The 24363-nt window shown below is 39.2% G+C and overlaps 1 protein-coding gene across 10 annotated transcripts in view; it reads left to right on the top strand.

The window, feature by feature from the left end:
- Positions 1 to 24363, top strand: part of ALS2 (alsin Rho guanine nucleotide exchange factor ALS2) — an 81930-nt gene that overhangs the window by 32827 nt on the left and 24740 nt on the right. For 6 of the 10 annotated variants that reach the window (XR_012421374.1, XR_012421373.1, XM_045367462.2 and 3 more), the window contains 12 exons: positions 1999 to 2181; positions 4297 to 4468; positions 6901 to 7081; positions 10345 to 10410; positions 15641 to 15803; positions 20210 to 20341; positions 21065 to 21193; positions 21624 to 21694; positions 22118 to 22184; positions 22529 to 22731; positions 22846 to 22911; positions 23942 to 24040. Coding sequence is in view for 8 of the 10 variants with exons in the window: in XM_045367462.2 (XP_045223397.2) it covers positions 1999 to 2181; positions 4297 to 4468; positions 6901 to 7081; positions 10345 to 10410; positions 15641 to 15803; positions 20210 to 20341; positions 21065 to 21193; positions 21624 to 21694; positions 22118 to 22184; positions 22529 to 22731; positions 22846 to 22911; positions 23942 to 24040 (1532 nt within the window). In the remaining 2 variants the exon portion in view is untranslated. Of the gene's footprint in view, positions 1 to 1998; positions 2182 to 4296; positions 4469 to 6900; positions 7185 to 9314; positions 9558 to 10344; positions 10411 to 15640; positions 15804 to 20209; positions 20342 to 21064; positions 21194 to 21623; positions 21695 to 22117; positions 22185 to 22528; positions 22732 to 22845; positions 22912 to 23941; positions 24041 to 24363 lie in introns of those variants that run through there. The other 4 variants (XM_074009753.1, XM_074009752.1, XM_074009755.1 and 1 more) reach the window with 4 other exon arrangements.

Raw genomic sequence — 24363 nt, 5'->3', positions numbered from 1 at the left:
ATAAAACATCTTAGTAGTAAGCTATTCAGTTTCTGATACATTATCACAAAAATATTGCAAATCATTGTTCCTTGTTTTTTGTTTATTTGATTAAAGTGTGCACTTATTCATACTAAGGAAAGCTTTGTAATGTAGCATGGAGACCTGAAAATCAAACTCCTTTTTAACATTTTAGAGTCAGACAAGAGAATAGTTTGTTACAAGATTTTAGTTTCATAACTCTTCAACACCATTATGAGCTTGGTTTCTTTATTTGAGGAACGCTGAGAAAAACTTTTGAAGTCATCCTGATTAATCTGTGAGAATTAAAAGTGAAGGCAGAGTGAGATTTGAATTAGTTTTGAGGCTAGGAAGAAGACTCACTCCTCCTGCAAAAATCGTAATGCATCCTTTGCAAAATGAATGGGAAGTCCGTTATTTGGATAGCCTGAGTTTGAGAGCATAATGTCATGCCACAAGAAGACTGCTATAAAATTAGTAGTAGACACACACACGCACACGCACACGCACACAAAATCACCTGTGATTTAGAGCCTAGCTAGACACTAAGGATCGAATAGATTAAGGTTATTTGTTCATCAGTCCAGGAGTCAGTGCTGAAACTATCTAAACACAAAGGATCTAACAGATTAGAGAGTGTATTTGTGTGTGTGTGTGTGTGTGTGTGTGTGTGTGTGTGTGTGGTTTTATCTGTCAGTCTAGGAGCTGAAGCTGGGTCCAGAGGTTAGGGGCAGTAGTTTTTGCAGTAACACACTTTCTCCAAGTGAAATCTTATGAGGAATCCCATACATAAAGCCCACAAATGAGGAACTACTTTGGTTAAGGATGGAGTGGGGGCCTGGAGCCCTGGCACCTGCCTTTGCATGGTGGCTACTGAATCACTTTGTGGAATCCCAAGGTTTAAAATTACTGATTTAAAGGCAGTGGTTCTCAAACTTTTGCATACATCAGAATCACCTGTGGAGTGCTTGTTAAAACAGAGTGCTGGGCTGGGCGCGGTGGCTCACGCCTGTAATCCCAGCACCTTGGGAGGCCGAGGCAGGCGGATCAGGAGGTCAGGAGATCGAGACCATCCTGCCTAATCTGGTGAAACCCTGTCTCTACTAAAAATACAAATATTAGCTGGGCGTGGTGGTGGGCTCCTGTAGTCCCAGCTACTCGGGAGGCTGAGGCAGGAGAATGGCGTAAACCCGGGAGGCAGAGCTTGCAGTGAGCTGAGATCACGCCACTGTACTCTAGCTTGGGCGAAAGAGTGAGACTCCATTTCAAAAAAACAAAAACAAAAAAACAGAGTGCTGGACTCTATTCCCCATTCCCCTTCCCCCAGTAGCTCTGGGGCCTGGGAATTTGTGTTTCTAACATGTTCCCAGGTGATGGCTGCTGCTGCTGCTGCAAAGACCACTCAGAACCACTGGTCTAAGGTATCCCTGTAGATGGGCTTGTCAGGGGCTCTGCCTGTTTTAACATCCTGGGAGTAGGCACAGTAAAGTCACATAGGACCAGTAGAGTTCCAAGTGGTAAAACTGAATTTTCTCCCAAGAGTGTAGTTGGCCAGAATAGAATTTAGCCTTATTAGATTTTCTTTTACCTCAATTTTTGTGCACACAGCCAAATGTGGAAAGACAAAGGTATGTCCTAATTGTCACTTCTAGAGTAGGGCTCTGGAAGTTTCTGGGTCTCTTCATTATAATACAGTCTGTGCAGACTTCCAAAAGTAACAATAAAAAATTAGATGAGTGGTTTTTCCTTTTTAAATTCCAATTTTTCAGATTTTTATAAAAACAGTTCTAAATTTAAAAGCTGAACAAGGGATTCCGTCTTACTCCTGCACCTGCTGCTCTGCATTTGATTGGGCAAATTGCTGGGTGAGTTTGCTCTCAGATATGACTGACTTTGCACCATGCTTATTTAAGCAACCTAATATTTCAGTTTCTGTGGATCTGAAGTTCTCTCTGATTGCCTTTATCTTAGACAGACACTATCTTTCTGTTGTTGCAGATAAGCAGTGAAAATGGAGTCTGGAGCGTAGCCGCAGGCCAGGATTATTCCCTGTTTTTAGTGGATACAGAAGACTTCCAGCCTGGGTTATATTACAGTGGCCGACAGGACCCTACAGAAGGTGACAACCTTCCAGAGAATCACAGTGGTTCTAAGACTCCAGTACTTCTCTCCTGTAGTAAGGTGAACAGGAATTGGATCCTAAGGCCCACATTCAGTAACACATGAGAAGTCTTTTTTGTTTTTATTTGTATGTATGCGTAATTATTAGTAAGCATCTCTAACTACCTTATTTAAAATTGCAAACTCCTTTTATTCCCCCTTCATTCCTTATCTTTTCTCTCCTTATTCTCTCCAGAGGGCCTATCACCATCGAACACACTATATAATTAATTATTTTGTCTATTGTCTGCCCTCCTTACTGTAATGTAAGATTCAGAAGGGTAGGGATTTTAGGCTATCTCATTCACTGCTGTAGCCTCATAGTACATACTTTATAAACATTTGTTGAATTAACACCCTCATGTAGGAATATTGGAAAATACATTTTACTGTGAAGTTTCCTGACTGCAGCCATAGAACCCTCGAGGTGAATCAGAACAGAAACAGAGTAGTTGAATTTCTAACTGTAAGTGGGAAGTAACAATGCAAGAGCCTGAGATAGGCTCATGGCAGACCGTGAAAGACCCGACAGACAACCAGCAGTGTTCTGTTTTCCCCTGCTTCACTTCTCTGCCTCTAATTTAATTAATTTATTTTTTGAGACTGAGTCTTGCTCTGTTGCTCAGGCTGGAGTGCAGTGACGCAGTCTTGGCCCATTGCAACCTCTGCCTCCTGGGTTCAAGTAATTCTCCTGCCTCAGCCTCCCAAGTAGCTGAGATTACAGGTGCCCACCACCACGCCCAGCTAATTTTTGCATTTTTAGTAGAGACAGCGTTTCACCATGTTGCCCAGGCTGGTCTTGAACTCCTGACCTCAAGTGATCTTCCTGCCTCAGCCTCCGTAAGTGCTGGGATTACAGGCCTGAGCCACCTTGCTTGGCCTTAATTTTATTTCCTACTGTTTACCTACTGTTTATCCCCTTTTCATTTGATCTGCTTTCCTACTCTGTTTTCCTTTCTTCTTTTTCATAAACTGAAACCACTGGCTTATTTCTAGGTTTCCTTTTCCCCATAAAGTGACATGTTGCAGGGAAATTAACCCCCAAAACTAGTATATTCTAGGGTTTCTTATTTTTATTGAGTAAAATAGCATATTGACTTTTTTATTTTATTTTATTTTATTTTTTTAGTCTTTGTGTTTGTTTTTCTAGCTAGTAAGTTACGAATGCGTGGGAACAAGATCTTTCTTGCTAAAGGTAACACTGGGACTGAGTACAATGGCTCATCCCTATAATCACAGAACTTTGGGAGGCTGAGACTGCAGGATCACTTGAGGCCAGGAGTTCAAGACCAGCCTGGGCAACATAGCAAGACCCTGTCTCAACCAAAACAAAAAAATATTTAAAAATTAAAGGCAACATTGGCCAAGATGTGTCTGTAGTTGCTGGTCCTGGCGTTACATTCTCCATGAATGATTTCACAGTCTAGATAAAGGATCAAATGGGCCGATGAAAGGAATGAAGAGCTCTCGCGTGTGTCTTTGGTTACCATGGGATGTTAATAGTGCATTGGGTCTGTAACTTGCCTGCCTGATTTAATGGGATATGTGAATAAAGACATGGAATGTTTTTTATACAGTGGTATCTTGGGTAAATGACAAAAAGTCCCTTTTTAAGAAAATCTCGTTTCATTGTACAAAAGGCAGGTTAATTTTTGAATCCTAGATATTTAAATATATAGCATAGAGATTCTCCCTGATCTCGTTAATCTTATTTTACTCGGAAAGGGGTCCTGAGACATATATCCCTATCATTTGGATCTTTATATATCCAGGGTGTCTGTTTCCAAACACTTGTAATGTGAAATGAAAGGTATCTTGGAGATAATTGAAAGTAGGTGTATATAGTTATGTATAGATCCAGATATGCATATATAACAATGATGCACTGATGAACCAGCTCTAAAAAAAAAGAAACAACCCCCCACCCCCCACCCCGCCAAATAAAACCCTAGTCTGTAGTGCTTGCAAATTTTCACTGTGGCCAATTTTCAAGCTGCCAATGGTTTAATTACTTGCTTGCAAATTTTCTGAATATTTAAGTTAGCTCTTGTCAGCTGATATAAGCCAGCTTCGGTATACCAAATTACTAACATAATTATATGTTATATTTAATCCTTTTATTTTCTTCTGTTTCAGCTTGGATATATAAGCAGAGTGACAGCAGGAAAAGATAGCTATCTAGCCTTGGTGGATAAAAACATTATGGGGTATATTGCCAGTCTCCACGAGTTAGCTACTACAGAAAGACGATTCTATTCAAAACTAAGTGATATCAAATCTCAGATTCTCAGGCCTCTTCTCAGTTTAGGTAAGTTGCAACCCCCTCTCTCCCACCACTAAATCATCAGGTCTTTATCTCTTCTTCCTATATCACAAATAATGAAAACCTGTTAGTTTATGGTTTACTTCTTTCTATCCACTGTCTTTGTGTGTGTGTGTGTACACAGGTAGTCAACAGTTTATAAACTGTTTCCAATTTGTCAATAGCCTCACTGCCCCTGCCCTGTCCTGCCACTCCCAGAGCTCCCTCGGCTTGCAGAAGTAGAAAAATGGAACTTTTAGGATATTCATGGCAGAGGAGCAAAAACAACTTTGGGAAAGTTGACCCTACATAAAGTTAGACTTCCAAACAACACTTCTGCCCCTGCTGGTCCTAAGAGATCTTCCAGTATACTATCTGAATTTTTTGTTTTCCTCATTATAGTTCTTAGAATTATATCAAGTAGAGATTTATTTGGATTTACAGGTAGTCTCTTAAAATTGTGGATAACTATAAGAGTGTTAAAGATCTTATCCAGCTGGGCATGGTGGCTCACACCTGTAATCCCAGCACTCTGGGAGGCTGAGGAGGGCAGATCACAAGGTCAGGAGTTTGAGACCAGCCTGGCCAACATGGTGAAACCCCATCTCTACTAAAAATTCAAAAATTAGCCAGGCACAGTGGCAGGCGCCTGTAATCCCAGCTACTCAGGAGGCTGAGGTAGGAGAATTGCTTGAATCCAGAAGGTGGAGGTTGCAGTGACCCGAAATTGTACCACTGCCATCCAGCGTGGGTGACAGAGCAACACTCCATCTCGGGGGGAAAAAAGATCTTATCCCTCAGCATGAGTTGATTAAATCTGATTCTTTTTCTTAGCTATGCCCAGCTACAAAGAGATTGGAAGTGAGGGGGTAATACAGAGGGAATGGGTTACAATAGTACTAGATGGGATGCCCCTGTCCAGATATACTGGGTACCTGGGGTTTCTGGGAGAATAGAAAGGAATGCAGAATGGAAGTTGAGGGAACTGTTGCAGATAAACTTTTCCTATTTCAAATTTTTTTTCTGGGCTTGGCCCTACAGTCAGAAAACAGAGAGGAAGTTTTCTTTCTCTTTCTCTGTCCTGCACTCCTTGCCCCCTGTGTTGATCCAGAATTCAGGCTAATACTCAATACATCACTTTTGCCACGTTGAGGACATTGTCTTTCTTGTGCAGGTCAGCCCATTGTTTCTTTTCTTTTCTTTCTTTTTTTTTTTTTGAGAAGAGTCTTGCTCTGTCACCCAGGCTGGAGTGCAGTGGCATAATCTCGGCTCACTGCAACCTTCACCTCTTGGGTTCAAGCGATTCTTGTGCCTCAGCCACCTGAGTAGCTGGGACTACAGGTGTGCACCACCACACTTGCTAATTTTTGTATTTTTAGTAGAGACGGGGTTTTGCCCTGTTTCCCAGGCTGGTCTTGAACTCCTGGCCTCAAGTGATCTGCCTGCATTGGCCTCCCAAAGTGCTGGGATTACAGGTGTGAGCCACCGTGCCTGGCCTGCCCATTGTTTCTAGTGGAAAAACATCTTTTCAAACAACTAATTTACAGTCTTTGTGAATATAATCCCTTTGTAAGCTGAGGACGGTCTGCATTTGTGTTTTTGTTTTTATTACCTTCTGCCTTTTAAGTGTTGTGGAGTCTCTGTTCTATAAATTCCCCTCCTCTAGGTAGGCTGAACACTCCAGAACTTTGCCAAGGGAAAGGAAGCAATCTAAGCTGGAAGCTTCCTGGGTTGCTCTGAAAGGAAAGTTAAATCTGCCTCTCTCCTGTCCTGGTTGCTGATTTCTTTGTTGGTCTTCCCAGTCTAGTTTCCTAATTGCTTGGAAAGAAGTGCTAGAAATGAAGACTTTTAGACAGGCAAAAAGCAAATAGTATCCTGGTGCCCTCTCTGAAATTCAGAGCATCCTCGGCAGTCCAGTGTTTGGATTGCCTTTCCTGCACTGATCGGTTGGGCTTGTCAAAGAGGCAAGTGGAGCAGAAGTCAGAACAAAAAAGCTGAAAATCTTAACAAAGATATAACACCCCAAGTGAGTTTAATTCCTGACTGTCATTAATCAGTGACTTAAATTAGATAATTGACTTCCGTTCTCTTGGCTTCAGATGACTTATCTTCAAAATGACCAGAGAGTTGCATTAGCTCAATGGTTCTCAAATTTGGCTCATCTTTAAAATCACCTGGAGAGTCTTTTTTAACAGAAAAAGCCATCCTGGAATCTATAAGGTTCCTGTGAATGTGTTTTTAACAAGTTCCTCAAAGTACTGGTTACTGTGATCTTTGAGGTTGCTTTAATACTGTAATCATTTGGGTTCCTTAGTTGAGAGCACATGGCAACAGGTTAAGTAGTCTTAGAGGAATTCATAATCATAATCATATGATCGTAATAAAGTGATCGGTTTTCAGTTTATGTTGTTGTCATCATCATCATTATTTTGTTATAGAAAATTTGGGCACTACAACTACAGTCCAGCTGTTGCAGGAGGTGGCTAGCCGATTCAGCAAGCTGTGTTACCTCATTGGTCAACATGGAGCCTCACTGAGCAGCTTCCTTCATGGGGTAAAGGAAGCCAGGAGTTTGGTCATCCTGAAGCATGCAAGTCTCTTCTTGGATAGTTATACAGAGCAAGTATCCAGTCCCGTGTCATGTTCAATCTCTGCAGGGTTATTCTGCCAAGGAGAACAGCTCCTTAATCAGAAGAGACTAGATTAGGGAGAGTGATATAAGGTAATAGAAATTGCAAAGCAGTTATTTTAATCTTAAGCCAACTATAGTTCTGGATTGCTAAAATTTAGTCTTCTCTAAGTGAAAAAAAAAGGTTTAAAAAATGAATTATCATGTTTTCTTCTATATTCTAGCAGAGTGATAGCATAATTTACATAAAATGTACTATTATAAGTGGTTCTTTAGGAAACAATTTTGTTTACTTAACTAAATTGTACTAAAACTTGAAGCAATTAGTAACTAAACAAATTATTTTAAGACCAACTGCTGACTGTAAGTATGGAGCTGTTCTGATGTCTGCTTTTTACTTTTGTGTAAATGGAAGTTTTAAAAGATCCAACTATTTTTAACTCGAAGATGTTTTTCCTTAATAAAACCTAGAATAGTTATTCAAGGTTCTTTGCATGTTTTTCAAGTAAAATATCCCAAGTGTACTAGAAAATGTAACTTAAAATGTTTCTTACCTTTTCTTAACTTGTATTTTGATATGATGATGTGAGGCATAATTTAAGTGTTATTTTAATGTATGTTAGGTTATGCTTTGATCTGAAGTATGTATAGGTTTTGTTCTCTCTTCATTCACACCTCAACCATCCAGCAAACACTGAGTGCCCACTCAGTGCCAGGCATTTGCGGGGAGCTCCAAGCCCACAGCAGCACAGCATGGGGCCTGCGAAAAGCACCAGCCCTCACGGAGTTCATGTTTTGTTGGTGTTTTGATTATTTATAACATAAATAACATGTGTCTATTACTGAAAACTGCACAAATAAAGATAATCAAGTATCACCCATAATCCTACCACCAGGCCGGGCGCGGTGGCTCAAGCCTGTAATCCCAGCACTTTGGGAGGCCGAGACGGGCGGATCACGAGGTCAGGAGATCGAGACCATCCTGGCTAACACAGTGAAACCCCGTCTCTACTAAAAAATATAAAAAACTAGCCGAGTGAGGTGGCGGGCGCCTGTAGTCCCAGCTACTCGGGAGGCTGAGACAGGAGAATGGCGTGAACCCGGGAGGCGGAGCTTGCACTGAGCTGAGATCTGGCCACTGCGTTCCAGCCTGGGCAAGAGAGCCAGACTCCGCCTCAAAAAAAAAAAAAAAAAAAAAAACATCCTACCACCAGAACTAACCACTGTTTATCTTCTTAGTGTATTTCCTTTCCAACCTATGTAATATGTGCAGATAGTTGGATGCTATTTTAATTCTAAGCAAAATTGAAAATATTTGAAGCTGTTGTCTAAGAGGAAATATCCTGGTTTGAGTCTTTTAACACATCATCTTTCAGAAATGAAAAATAAAAATAATAGAACTTACTACTAGTTTTCTTTTTTAAAACTAGATTTTGTTGTTTTTGTGATTCCAGCTTTTACTGGTATAATTTTCATTTTTTGACTGGAATTCATCTCATAATACTTCTACTTCACTTCTTTTTCTTCTCTGGTACTTTAGGCCTTATGCTTAAAAATGCTTTTGTTTAGATATTTTGGGCTTTTTTTTAACATAACGTTTTATTCCTATAGATGGGGCAAGTAAAATATTTGGGTTTATGTATGAATCTTTCAAATTATTTTTATAATAAATTTAAAGTTATTGAAGCCTGGAGTGCAGTGGCACCATTACAGCTCACTGCAGCCTTGACCTCCCAGGCTCAAGTGATTCTCCCACCTCAGCCTCCCAAGAAGCTGGGACTACGGGTGCATGCCAGCACGTCCAGCTAAATTTTTTTATTTTTTGTAGAGACAGGGGTCTCACTATGTTGCCCAAGCTGGTCTCAAACTCCTGGGTGTAAGTTATCCTCCTGCCTTAGCCTCCCAAAGTGTTAGGATTGCAAGTGTGAGCCACTGTGCCTGGCCAAAATTATTTTTAATTGTGATAAAATACACATCACATAAAATTAACCATTATAACCATATTTAATTGTACAGTACTGTGGGCTAATTTTAGTAGGAGTTTCCCTTCTTCCTCAAAGTCAGTTGATTCCCTTTGCCAGCCCAGGTGTGTACAAGAAATGTACAAGGCTCAAAGCAGTATAACTAGACTTGTTCTTTAGCAGTATATCAATATTTAATCAACATTCTCTAACACTGACTCAACCACTTTTAACATATTTTCTTACCTTCACTGTCATTTCTTTCTTTCTTCTTTCTTTTTTTTTTGAGCTGGAGTTTCGCTCTTGTTGCCCAGGCTGGAGTGCAATGGCACGGTCTTGGCTCACCACAACCTCTGCCTCCCAGGTTCAAGTGATTCTCCTGCCTCAGCCTCCCAAGTAGCAGGGATTACAGGCGCCCGCCACCGCGCCCAGCTACTTTTTGTAGTTTTAGTAGAGACAGGGTTTCACCATGTTGGCCAGGCTGGTCTCAAACTCCCGACCTCAGGTAATTCACCTGCCTCGGCCTCCCACAGTGCTGAGATTATAGGAGTGAGCCACCGCCCCCGGCCTTCATTGTCATTTCTTAATTGGGAAACCTGAAGTGAAGATTAGAGAAAATTTTCATTCAAAATTCAACTATTTTAATTATGTTTTCTCAAGTATGTTAATTAAGTTACCACATAATAGATATTGTTTGGTAGATACCAAGTAAATTACTGCATTTTCTGCATAGCTTTAGGTGTTTTTAAAATTTCCTTTTCTATTACCATCTTTTTTTTTTTTTTTTTTGGAGACAGAGTCTTACCCTATCGCCCAGGCTGTGCAATGTTGGAATCACAGCTCACTGCAGCCTCAACCTCCCAGGCTCAATGGATCCTCCCACCTCAGCCTCTCAAGTAGTTGAGACTACAGGCATGTGCCACCATGCCTAACTAATTTTTCTATTTTTTTTGGTAGAGTCAGGTTTCCCCATGCTGCCCAGGTTGATCTCAAACTCCTAGGCCCAAGCGATCCTCCTGCCTTAGCCTCCCAAAGTGCTGGGATTACAGGCGTGAGCCAATGTGACCAGCCTTATATTACCATCTTTACTAAGCTGGAATTCCCCTACCCCTCCCTTTACCTCCATTATTGTAATTATTACACAACCTGCCCTTCACAAATGTTGACATCACAAAACTTCTGAAATTCGTTGGTGAAATAATCCAGAATTATCTATTCCAGGTATGTGTTTGGAAACTGAAGAACTAATTTACATTTCAGCTAACGTACATGTGTTTTCTTTTCTGCTCAAGGTATTGCACATCTATTACAAATTTCCTGGTTATGGGAGGATTCCAGCTTCTTGCTAAGCCTGCCATGTAAGCAAACCCACACCTTCCAGTTGTTTTCTCAACCAAAGATCATGTTTTATAGTGCTCTGTGTTTTCAAGTGCCCAGGGAAAGCTCTGACTTCATCATTTTACCAAACAAATCAAAATATAAACTTTGAGTCAAAGTCTTACAAAGGACAGGTACTATTAACCGCTGGTTATCATTGTAAGTAGTATGCCATTGAAAAAGCACTGAATGAATAGGCTCAGGTTCTGGGTCCTTCCGTGCTATCCCTGAGACTTTGGACAACTCTCTTTACTTCAGTAGGCCTAGTGTTTTCTCATCTGAAAAATGGTAATGTTCTCTTTCACTGGAGAGGAACAAATAATGTATGTGCTGATACACAGAAAAAAGTGTTTGCGCAGATAGAAAGTATTTGCATTTAGCTTCTGGGTAAATAATTTAAAAGCTCCTTACACAAGGCAATAATCCCAAACGGATAGTTTCTCAACAAGTGTTGACCCAGCAACAAAGCCAAGGTTTTAAAAAAATCTGTATTTAACTTTTTTTTTCTTTTTAAAATAGAAGAGATAGGGTCTCACTGTGTTACCCAGGCTGGTTAGGAACTCCTGGGCTCAAGTGGTTCTCCTGTCTTGGCCTCCCAAAGTGCTGGGATTACAGGCATGCACCACTGTGCCAGGCCAAAAATTCTGTATTTTAATAGAAAATACTTTAAATATGTACTCATCACCCAGATTTAGCAGATGTTAATGTTTTACGTTTGCTTTTTTTTTTTTTTTTTTTGAGACAGGGTCTCGCTCTGTCATCCAGGCTGGAGTGCAGTGGCACAATCTTGGCTCACTGCAACATCTGCCTCCTGGGTTCAAGCAATTCTCCTGCCTCAGCCTCCCGAGTAGCTGGGACTGCAGGTGTGCACCACCACACCCAACTAATTTTTGTATTTTTAGTAGAGACGGAGTTTCACCATGTTGGCCAAACTGGTCTGGAACTCCTGACCTCAAGTGATTCACCCATCTTGGCCTCCAAAAGTACCGGGCTTACAGGTGTGAGCCACCACGCCCAGCCCCGTGTTTCCTTTTGATCTTTTATCCTGATAGAAGGAATGCTAACCATCTCATCTCATTTCTAGTTTTAATGGGAATACTTTTAATATTTCACTATTAAAAATGATTACTTTAGGTTTTTGGTAGATACAATTTATAGGGTTAAAAAGCCCCTATTTCTAAAAGTTGTAGAGGAAGCGATTTTTATAATGTTAAATATCTCTGCGTTTCCAAATTCCAAAATTCAGTAATCTATGTATTAATTTTTTAATACATTACTGAATTAAATTTGCTTATACAGTTGTCTCTTAGTACCCATGAGGGATTGAGTCCAGGACCTCCCAAAGGAAACCAAAATTCAAGGATGTTCAAGTCCCTGATATAAAATGGCTTAGTATTTGCATATAACCTGTGCACATCCTTTCATATATGTTAAATCATCTCTAGATTACTTATAACATCTAATAAAATATAAATGCTATATAAATTGTTGTTATATGGTATTGTTTAGGAATTAATGACAAAAAAGTGGTAGAGACATAATTTTTTTATGAAATATTTTTGGTCTGAGGTTGTTGAATCCACAGATTTGGAACTCACAGATATGGAGGAGCTTTTTCTCCTTTTCTGTTTCCTGGAAGTTCGTAGTTTATATGAAGTAGGAATTATTTGTACTTTGAAGATTTAGTAAAATTCATCTGTAAAAATAATCTGGGCTTCATGGGGACATTTGCTGTAGGGAGTTTTTACTGATTTAATGAATAGGTATTTTCAGGTCTTTATTTCTTTTTATGGCTTTTGTTATTTATATTTCTCTGGAAAATTGTTCATTGCACCCGTGTTTTAAAGTTTATTGGCATAATGTTCAAGTCTTAAGATGATTACACCAGAATAACTGTAGTTGTACCCCCTATTTTTCATTCTTATGATTTTTGGGCCTTTTATCTTTTTTATCTTTATCAGTCTTGTCAGCAGTTTACTACTTTTTTAATTAATTTTTTCAAAAATTAGGGAATCATTTCTTTCCCTTTTAAAAAATTTCATTAATTTCTGTTTTTTATTTCCTTCTTTCTTTTTGTTCACCTGTTAACTTCTTACAACTTCGAGTTTAGCACTTGGTTCATTCATTTTTCAAATTTAAAATTTTTCTAATGTAGCCATCTAAGGCTACAAATTTCCCTCTAATTGTTGCTTTAGCTGAATCTCACAAGTCTTGATACGTTTTGTTTTTATAGTCATTCAGTTCTAAATATTTTTGGATGTATTTTTCTAACTTCCATTATGAATCCTTGGACTTACACGCTTGTTGATTTCCAAAATATAGGAGTTTGGCCTTTATTTTTTAAAATGACAGGTTCAAGAATATGTCTTTAACCTTGTGTAGTAACTTTAAAATTCTTGATCTTAATACATCACCATTTTCCATTCTTTTACTTTCAGCCTGTCTACATTGTTTTGGTATATTTCTTATGAGGAGCAAATGGATAGACTTATTGTTTGTTGTTATTGTTGTTGTTTACATTTGAGAACTTCTGGTTTTGACAAGTTTAGATTTGTAATTACTGATTTTATATTTATTATTTTAAATCTCATTATTATAATGACTAAAATAGCTTAGTTAACCTATAATGTTGGTGAAATGCTGAATCATAGCCAAAGAAAATAGGAGAAAATGGGGTTGTACCCAAACCTATAATTAAATGGAGCAGAGAGAAAATGCAATAGTTATTTTTCAAATAGTAATGCTTAAAGAAAAACAAGTTTAATTACAGGAAGATGCAAAAGATAGATGAAGACTTGTGACAATTTAAATGGAAAGCTTCTGGGCTTCCTGAAGGGCTACAGCAATTACTGACCCTGGTTCCTTATTCTGCTGTTGTTGACCTTCCTCTAGTATTTCTGAGTCAGATTCACATTACCGAACAACTGACCTTGTTAGAACAGGAAAATGAGATGACATAAGTTGAAAGCCTCTTGCCTTTTGCACAGCACCATGCCCAGAGCCTGGGTTTTACATAGTTAAAGGCAGCACTGACAACTTTTTCCCATTTCTATTTACAAAGTCAATAGTTAAAATTACCTTAAAGATTTCATTTTCAGAGGAGAGTTTGAGAATATCTAGAGCACAGCTAGGGTGCCCACATGGCTGTTAGTGGATCTTGGATGATGAAGTGCAAGCACTTATCATTCATCTGATTTATCACTCAGCTGCTCACATCAGGCTTGCCTGGTGGTTTGATTATTATGCAAGTTTTTTTTCTTAACTGTGATAAAATATATGTAATGTCATATTTATTTTAATCTTAATTGTACACTAATATGTGTGCAATTGAGGGGCATCAAATACATTCACAGTATTGTATAACCATCACTATTTTTTCATTATCCCCAAGAAAAACTGAGTGCATGTTAAATAATAACTCCTCCCATACTGTCTCCCCCTGTCTACCTGGCTCTGGTAACCTCTATTCTACTTCCTCTCTGTATGAGTTTTCCCAGTCTAGGTACCTTATATGAGTCGAATCATGTATTTATTTGCCCTTCTGTGTCTGGCTTATTTCTTTAAGCATAGTATTTTTAAGGTTCATCATGTTGTAGCATACGTCAAAATTTCATTCTGTTTTATGGCTGAATAATATTCTCTTATATGTACACACTACTACATTTTATCAATCAGTTCATCTGCTGATGGACACTTAGGTTGTTTCTACCTTTAATATTTTTTATTTTAAAAATCTGAGTAAAAAGTATAGACCTTGCCATATAAGGAAAAAGTAATATTGCCACTATTAGATTAAAAACTCCCTAGAAAAGATAAGCTGATCAGAGATGATTTCTGGTTCAGATTTCTCAGGAGTGTAGCTTGTCCTCTTTCAGGGAAGACTGTAGGTAAGGACATGAGTGAGTCCTGGAAAGTAGTGGAGTTCACAAGAGTTGGAACATTTCTGGTCTGCTGTAGACTGGGTACTGGGTATTGAGGAGAAATAAGGTCCAAGGGAGTTTGTGTTCACTATATCTTACCTCCGCCTCTCAGGAGCAGGTCAAAGCAGAACACTTGTATAGAATTAAATAAGTCCTCAGCTGGTCTCTGCAGTAGAACATGGAGAACAAAGTAAGAACATTAGCACAAGCCAAACATAAATAAAATCTGGGCACTCTATCTAAGATCTTTTTTTGTTGTTGTTGTTGTTGTTGAGACAAGCTGGTCTCCCAGGCTGGTGTGCAGTGGCACAACCACGGCTCACTACAGCCTCAACTTCCTGTGCTCAAATGATCCTTCTGCCTCAGCCGCCTGAGTAGCTGGGACTACAGGTGTACACTTCCATGCCTGGCTAATTTTTGTATTTTTTGTGGAGACAGGGGTTCGTTATGTTGCTCAGGCTGGTCTCAAACTCCTGGGCTCAAGCTATCCACCCACCTTGGCATCCCAAAGTGCTGGGATTACAGGTGTGAACCACTGCACCCAGCTCACCAACTCTTACTGCTTTACCATTAAGTATTTTGGTTTGGTGAGCTAAGCCTTAATGGGTTATTGATCAGCATTAAAATTTGGAATAAAATTTTAACGATGAATTTATAAAAAACTGAATATTAAAAACTAATTTTTGGCTTCAGTTTGAAATGCTTTTGAAGATCTCAGCATTGAAATCGTCACATATAATCATCTTTATTGTTTCTTGTTAACTGTAATACTAGTTCTTTCAGCTTTTTATTACTTTCCTATAATAAACTCATAATTGAAGGAAAAAAGAAGAAATTAGAAGTGTTTTAATATCCACACTAATTCTGTTGGAGCAAGGAGCTTCGCTTTTCTTCCAGTGTTTCTATTTAGCACAGCTGCCTAGAGCAATTAGTCTTGCCATTTATTGCTGTGACTTTTGGCTTTGAAATTAACAGGTAATGGTGTCAGCTGGTCTCTGATTATTCACCTTAAATTGTGGGATGCATGATTCATTTCCTGGAACATAGGCACAAGCCTGTGATTAACCATTTGTATTGCTACCATTTGCTACTTTTTATACTTAAAAAATCCTATCTTATAGATAGGGAAATTCTTTTAATTATATCTGGCTTATTTCATTGTATTTCTACTTTCATAGCAGCTAAAAAATGTGCATTCTGAAAGGTACTTTCTAGTGAAATGTTTTATTTAATATCATGCATATTACCAATTCAAAAAGGATTAACTAATTTTGTTTTCCTCTGCCTCTAGTGATTTCCTAAATAAAAACCAAGAGCTGTTGCAAGATTTATCAGAAGTGAATGATGAAAACACTCAGTTGATGGAAATACTGAATACTTTGTTTTTCTTGCCAATCAGACGACTTCATAATTATGCAAAAGTTTTGCTAAAGCTTGCTACTTGTTTTGAAGTGGTAAGCTCCCATGTATACCTCTTTGGACATTTGGAAAGCCAAGGATCATAGTTGTTTGTATGGATTATGCCACCACAAGATCTGGAACTCCAGTAATTTAATATTTACATGTGTCTAATTAAATTTAATTTTCTTCAGGGAAATGATAGAGGAAAGTATGACTGTAGATAAATTGAGTTTTCTGTGGATTCAGTTTCCTTTTAGGGCCTTATCAAGATGAATAAACTGTATTCATTTTATGAAACTTTGTCTAAAGTTGAGACTCTATCAGATGTTACTCACTCAGTAGTTGTCAAAATTTATTGGATGCATGCTGACTATGAGTTAAACAGAGCTCTTCAAAGCCCTGGTTTTCTGTATAAAGGCATACACCTGTAAGGCAGGGGTGTTAACTGACCTGGATTCATGCTAGACTTTATACCAGGTGTTTAGGTTACCTTAGCAAATGCTGAGAGGAATCAGTGTTACAGGATTTTCTCAAATGTTAACTAGTCCACTCCTATATAAAACTAGTTAGGTGGAATCCTAGGAAGTTAGCACCACACTAGGATATAGATGTATGTTAAAGCTGGTCCTGAGACATTCACCTTTCAAATACCATCGAAATGTGTGGTTTCATTTTGTTTCTACCCTGAAAGTCTCTAGATAAATTATAATGACTCCAAAGTCCCTTATAGGTTTTTTTTTGTTGTTTGTTTGTTTGTTAGTTTTTGAGACAGAGTCTCATTCTGTCACTGGGGCTGGAGTGCAGTGGCGCAATCTTGGCTCACTGCAACCTCCACCTCCCAGGTTCAAGTAATTCTCATGCCTCAGCCTCCTGAGTAGCTGAGATTACAGGTATGTGCCATGACACTGGCTACTTTTTTTTTGTTTTTGTATTTTTAGTAGAGATGGGGTTTCACCATGTTGGCCAGGCTGGCCTCGAACTCCTGACCTCAAGTGATTGCCCTGCCTCGGCCTCCCAAAGTGCTGGGATTACAGGCATGAGCCAACATACTGGCCCCTTATAGGTTTAGAATCTTCTTAATCTCTGGGTCTGTCTCTTGATCTAAACAGATTTCACCCCTCAGAGTGACCCAGGAACTGATCGATGTAGGCTTTCTACAGTTGAGCCTACTGTGATCTTGTAGGTCTTTTCTTTAGTCTGATTTTGACTTTAAAACTAGACTAAAGAAAAGACCTACAAGATCTTTAAACTGATCTAGCTTTAGCTGTGAAGGTTTGACCTATCAAATATCCCAATGAGATACAACTTTCACCCCAATATGGCCTCAGTCAACAAAAAAGTTTCCTACCAGATCAGCTTAGAATTGTTCAGAGTCAGAGTTCAGTTTTCCTGGATGTAGCTTTCATGTGTTTTATATTTCCTTCCTGAAACACTCCCACTCCCATCCTCATTCTGGGACAAAAGTCATTTTATCATGAAAATAAAGCCCTCTTTGACTATATTGGTTCTCTTTCCCCTATCCATCTCTGAAGGATTATTTACTCTATTTTGCTAACACTTTCCATTATTCACTTCTCATGTTATATCAGTGGCCCTTATCCTCATCACAGGGGGTCAAAATCAACTGTGGAAGCTTTTTCAAAACAAACCTGCCCGTATTCCATCACTATACATTATAATTGAGTAAGTCTAAGGCACACCTTTGACATTGTGTGTGTGTACACATATATGTATTTTTTAAATGTCTCCATATAAAAATAATAATAATACTTAACATTTATTGAATGAATTCCATATGCCAGGCAGTGTTCTAAGCAAGTTATATGTATTCATTTAATCCCCGCATCAACTCGGTGAAGTAGGCATTATTATTATACCTATTTCATCATCAGCCTTTTACAGATGAGAGAATTGAGACACAGCTGAGAACTGGCAGAGCTACAATTCATATCCAGGCTCTGGTTCCAGAATCTGTTCTCTTAACCTACTTTTCTAGATTGTCTTTTATGGTATATAGCCTGTTAACAAAACCACTGCATTATTCTGGTACATTTTTCTATCTTGTCTGCCTAATTATGGTACAAAGATCATGCCTTATTTTTTTTTCCCTAGCATTCTAGCAGAATGTTTCATATGTGGTAGATACTCATTAAATGTTTCTTAAGTGAATGGAAAAAATGAAAATGAGTGACTCTCACAATTGTGGCAAGTAAACTCATGAATGTGAGAGATCATCCTTCGATCTTACCTTCTGCTCCCTCACTACATGGCATAGCAGTTACACCCATCCCAGTAGTTGGTTCTCAAAGCTTGGTTTGCAGACCCCTGGGGCTTCCAAAGACCATTTCAAGAGGTTCACAAGGTCAAAACTATTTTCATGACAGTACTAAGATATTTGCCTTTTCCACTGTGTTGTCATTTACATTGATAGTGCAGAAGTTAAGGTGGGTAAAACTGCTGGCTCCTTGGTAGGAATCAGGGCAGTGGCACCAGACTATACTAGTAGTCATTGCATTCTTCATTGCCATGCACTTGCAGTTAAAATACAATTTCACTTAAGAATGTCCTATTACGTGTGGTGACGTGCAAAGTACATGTAAAGCAGTTCTGCTGCATGCTGAAGTGTGGTGGTTTTTCAAGAAAAAGCATGATTGTGATTGTTGAGTTGAGAGCTCCTGTTGAAATAAATGGGTTGCTTTTTTTTTTTTTCTTTCAACTTGAAAGGACAATTGACAGATAAACTGATTTTTCAGATTTGGATATTGGCAGATATTTTCTCAGAAATGAGTAAATGAACCTGTCATTTCAAAGGGAACAAATGATAGTATTTGTTGCCAATCATAAAATCTCAACTTTTAAGCAAAAATTAGAATGTTAGAGATGAATCTCCCACTGTGAGTGTGACAGTTTCCTGATACTTAGGACTTTATCTCGTGAGATTGGTGGTTCTATGATCCTGTGATTTTTGATGTTGTAGAAGAAAGATGTCAACATTTGGAAAATCTGCATAATTCAGTCAACCAGTATTTTCTATATGTCCAATCCACAATCATAGATGGTACAAAGTCATAGATGGTAAAAGACCCATTCAAAGAGCGCGATGAACCCCTGGATTTTAACATCTCAGCGTACAAAAAGCTCATGGCTCTGGTTTTAGATTCCACATTGCAGCTCTCTTTAAGAATCTACCGGCCGGGCGCGGTGGCTCAAGCCTGTAATCCCAGCACTTTGGGAGGCCGAGACGGGCGGATCACTAGGTCAGGAGATCGAGACCATCCTGGCTAACACGGTGAAACCCCGTCTCTACTAAAAAATACAAAAAACTAGCCGGGCGAGGTGGCGGGCGCCTGTAGTCCCAGCTACTCAGGAGGCTGAGACAGGAGAATGGCGGGAACCCGGGAGGCGGAGCTTGCAGTGAGCTGAGATCCGGCCACTGCACTCCAGCCTGGGCGACAGAGCGAGACTCCGTCTCAAAAAAAAAAAAAAAAAAAAAAAAAAAAAGAATCTACCACTTAGCAAGTTTTAATGTAGTATCAAAGGAAAATATCCACATTCATTTGAAATGGCTATTAAAATGCTTCTCTCTATTCCAGGTATATACCTTTATAAGACCAGATTTTCTTCATAGGTTTTAACCAAACAACATATAACACAGTAAATGCAGAAGCTGATATAAAAGTCCAGCTGTCATTTTTAAAGCCAGATAATAAAGAGATTAGAAAAAATGTGGACCATTGCCATTTTTCTCACTAAAAACTTTTTTTTTTTTTTTTTTTGAGACGGAGTCTTGCTGTGTTGCTCAGGCTGGAGTGCGCATCTCAGCTCACTGCAAGCTCCGCCTCCTGGGTTCACGCCATTCTCCTGCCTCAGCCTCCCAAGTAGCTGGGACTACAGGTGCCCGCCAGCACGCCCGGCTAATTTTTTGTATTTTTAGTAGAAACAGAGTTTCACTCTTAGCCAGGATGGTCTTGATCCCCTGACCTCGTGATCCGCCAGCCTCGGCCTCCCGAAGTGCTGAGATTATAGGCGTGAGCCACTGAGCCCTGCCACTAAAAAAGTTTTGTAAGTGAATTAATAAAAGCTTTTGACATTTCTTAATTTTATGTTCTAATATGGTAAATATTAATAGATACAGTCCACATAAGAAAAATAAAGGGATCCCGAGACCAAAACATTTGAGAACTCCTGCCCTATCCTGGGGTCTCTGCTGCTCTTCTCAGTAACTGCCGGGTTTTGTCTCTCTCCCCTGAATTATTCCCCTATTTCATATGTATTTTTATGTAGTAGAATTTTTCTAAAACCAGTCTCCTTTTCCCAGTCTCCTGCAATGTGCTACTTATGCTCTTGGGCCAAATTTTCCCCTACATTTAATGCTATATATCTAAAGCAGACTGAGGCTACAGATTCTGGATAATGATTTTATGTTCTTTTTTTTTCCTCTTTAATTTTTGCCCTGTAGGCATCTCCAGAATATCAGAAACTGCAGGATTCCAGTTCTTGTTATGAGTGTCTTGCTCTCCATCTCGGCAGGAAGAGGAAGGAAGCAGAATACACACTGGGCTTCTGGAAGACCTTCCCCGGAAAAATGACGGTAAGCCATGCCAGTTGTCATTTGTTACCCTAGCAAACAGCAACTGTTTCGATAACAATTGATATCATTTTCTCTGTTCCTCACTTGTTTATGGCAATAACATTTTAATGACCCCTTTCCTAAAATGTCTAAGGACCATACCAATGGGTACTCTAAATACCTTCTCTCATTTCTAGAAATCCTCTCTGAAGACTTACTCACCTTTAGTTTGTTTTTGTCTTCTTTTTTTTTTTTTTTTTTTTTTTTGAGACAGAGTCTCGCTCTGTCGCCCGGGCTGGAGTGCAGTGGCCGGATCTCAGCTCACTGCAAGCTCCGCCTCCCGGGTTCACGCCATTCTCCTGCCTCAGCCTCCCGAGTAGCTGGGACTACAGGCGCCCACCACCGCGCCCGGCTAATTTTTTGTATTTTTTAGTAGAGACGGGGTTTCACCGTGTTAACCAGGATGGTCTCGATCTCCTGACCTCGTGATCCGCCCGTCTCGGCCTCCCAAAGTGCTGGGATTACAGGCTTGAGCCACTGCGCCCGGCCTTGTCTTCTTTTTAATCTCCTTTGAGCTCTGATTTTGTGAAGTGGTTAGATCCCATATAAATTTAGTTTTTACACCACGCTAAGCTATGACCAACAAATTCCCTTAAACGTGATTTGTGTCTGTTTTATTTTCTCTTTACATGTTAAAATGATTTTGATTGTTTCACTTAGTATTATATTTGTCTTTAATTCCAGGACTCCTTGAGGAAGCCAGAGCGTCGACTGCTGTGTGAGAGCAGTAACCGAGCCCTGTCTCTGCAGCATGCTGGGAGGTTTTCTGTGAATTGGTTCATTCTCTTTAATGATGCACTGGTCCATGCCCAGGTAGGCTGGATTCCTCACCTTAAAAGAATCCCTGAAAGGTGGAATCCTATCCTTTTTAACTGTACTATCAGTTTATGTTCAAAACTAGTGTGAGTTTACCGAAACTGTTGACTGAAAGAGACTGTTCAGCTACAGCATGGATTTGTGTATGCACTGGATTTCAGAGAACTTCTGAACTTTCCAGCTTGAGAATGAGTGGCAGCCATGTGAAAGGGGCCCTGCAGCAGAGATGGCGAGGCCCTTTGGGTTAGCTGTGTTATGGGGACAATGTGGCAGAATTGGTGGCACCTGCATGGACTTAACTATTTCAAGGGGTTGTGCAGCAGCGACTGCAGGGCCCATGTGGGTTAATGACATGAAGGGGATATGGGCAGAGACCCCAAGGTCTACATGGGCTTTCATAAAAGTGCCTCCATGTTCTCTGTTTCAGTTCTCCACACACCATGTTTTCCCTCTGGCCACGCTGTGGGCAGAGCCACTGTCTGAAGAAGCTGGTGGTGTGTAAGTGTGTCCCCCCTCCCCACTCTACCCCGTCCCAGTCTGTTACCCTTGCTTCCTTAAACGTGAAAAAAGGCTCAGGAGGACTTGGGAGACAGTCTCCCCATTCTGCATAACGAGACCCACCTCCCAGCACATTAGACAGTAAAGTAGTCTATTGATAATAAAATGGCCTGTTGCAAAGATCATGGCAAATCACGATCAGGTGATGAAAAGGCATCTTCATTGCACACATCCCCATCGTTCAACACAGAGCAGAGAATTCTTTGTTCTTTCCACCATGGTGGGACCCAAAACCAAACAAGCGTTTACATTAATTGACTTCTGCTCCTCTTGAAATAAAGAGGTTGCTTTTCAAATTTGAGGATTGATACTGTAACGACAGGTTGTTAAACCTACTGGTATTTGTCCTTGTGAACGTTTTAGGAATGGCTTAAAGATAACCACACCTGAGGAGCAGTTCACTCTCATTTCATCTACACCCCAGGAAAAGGTTAGTCCATTATAGTATTTGCTTTCAATCTTCACCCTGGCTCTTTCTGCCTCTTGTGTAATAAAGAAGAAATATAAATTGTTCTTGCTTGACTAATGATGTACAGTTCTTCTGATAAATCTTCATTAAGCCAAAACTATAGGTTCTTGGTTTTGTTTTTTTTTTAATGTGACTCAATTTTAAACATATAGCAGAGAAATCCAAGAGCCAGTCAATATTACTCTATTAATAGGAAAAGCATGGGACGCAAATAATTTATTCACACCAAAGAAAACTAACAGGATGTAAAGCAATGCTTGATGAATTGTTGCCTTAAGCTTATTGACATTACTTTTTGCTCCTAGACAAAGTGGCTGCGAGCTATAAGCCAAGCTGTAGATCAGGCTTTGAGAGGGATGTCTGATCTTCCTGCTTATGGAAGTGGTAGCAGTGTTCAGAGACAGGAACCACCCATTTCACGCAGTGCCAAATATACTTTCTACAAAGATCCTCGCCTAAAGGATGCCACCTATGATGGACGCTGGCTTTCAGGGAAGCCTCATGGCAGGTGAAAATGTTGAAGATTTATACCTGGGGTGAGGATGATCATCACGTGATAGAAAAAGTATTGATTACCTGAAATATTAGTTGACATGCATTATTCTTTGCTTACGCATTCCAGAGGGGTTTTGAAGTGGCCTGATGGAAAGATGTATTCTGGCATGTTCAGGAATGGCTTGGAAGATGGGTAAGAAAATTCTGTAAAATATGATAGTAAATTCAAGTTCAGTAAGGTCATAAATTATGTTATTTTGTATGCAGAGCTGCTTTTCAAACAAATAGTATATTTTTGTTGTTATTTTTCAGAAATGCACATGTATGATCATGAAGAGAGCCAGGAGTGAGGGGTACAGCCTCTGATGTACCTAGACTGGGTCATTTTCCTTGATAGCTGTGTGACCTCAAATTACACAGCCTTCCATCTGTTAAAATGGGGCTATGTTTTCTATAATTTCTGAGTTGTGAAGACTGAGAACTTTGGTAATGTTAATGGTAGGACTATTGAGACAGTAGTCCCCCTTTACACAAAGGACATAGAAAAATTTTCCTTTCAGTTGTTTTAAGTCATCTTTAATTTCTGTGGTATGTTAAAGGAGAAAATTTCCAAGTGCTCTATTATCCTAATGATGTTCTAATGACTTTTTAAAATAAATTTATCATGTTTTCTAACACTAGAAATGTATTTACCTGATTAGTTTGTGACAGTATTTTGTATAATGTTAAGGAAGTAATTTATTTTAGTGTATAAAAAATGTTGGGTAGGTGATTTTGTGTGTCTGTGTGATCATGTAAATTCTTGTGATGTGTTAAAGTCTCTTTTTAATAGACTGTTAGATGAGAAGGACTTTAGATCATCTCATTTACCCACTGAGTTGCCCCTCTTATTATCTAAATAAAGGAGCTGGATACCTGGGCTTACCCCATGGTGGTGCAGGTAATTAGTGACAGAGATAGGCGAAGGACACAGGTCTTCTGTTTTTCACCGGACTTGTATTAAAACACCGTATCTTAGTGTAGTGGGGCTGATGTCCCACTCCTCTTGCCAAACAGCTTAGGTTATAGATTCACCTTAAACCAAGATGCTGTTTTAACCCTTTCCTCCTACAGGTGAATGTTTTCTCTGTCTTCCTTGTTAAAATGTTTACCACGATACACATACAAAAGGTGAATATGTCATAAATGCATATTCTTTTGTTATTTTTTCTTTTTCGTGGCAGGTATGGAGAATACAGAATCCCAAACAAGGCAATTAACAAAGAAGACCATTATGTGGGCCATTGGAAAGAAGGAAAAATGTGCGGTCAAGGAGTCTACAGGTAATGACATTGGAAAGGCTATTCGACTGGTGTTGGTTTTTCATATAACCATGTAAACCTGAATGTTTGCATAGTCAAAATTTCCAAGGTTTAAGTTTTGCTTAGTCTTATAGATAAAATTTAGAGGAGTAAATAAAATTGAAACTCTCTGTGATCTTCTTTTAAAGGTCAACCCCTCATCTATCACAGGATGAAAATACTGGATTATTAAATTTAGTTCTTATCTAAATTTTATATACCTTATAAACCATAAACCATAATTTTCTTATAGAGACTCCTATATGTCTTATCTATAAATTTATCTTATTTTTATTTACTTGATT

The sequence above is a fragment of the Macaca fascicularis genome, chromosome 12 (assembly GCF_037993035.2).
Source record: "Macaca fascicularis isolate 582-1 chromosome 12, T2T-MFA8v1.1".
NCBI lineage: Eukaryota > Metazoa > Chordata > Mammalia > Primates > Cercopithecidae > Macaca > Macaca fascicularis.
This window is presented reverse-complemented; position numbering and strand designations above follow the sequence as displayed.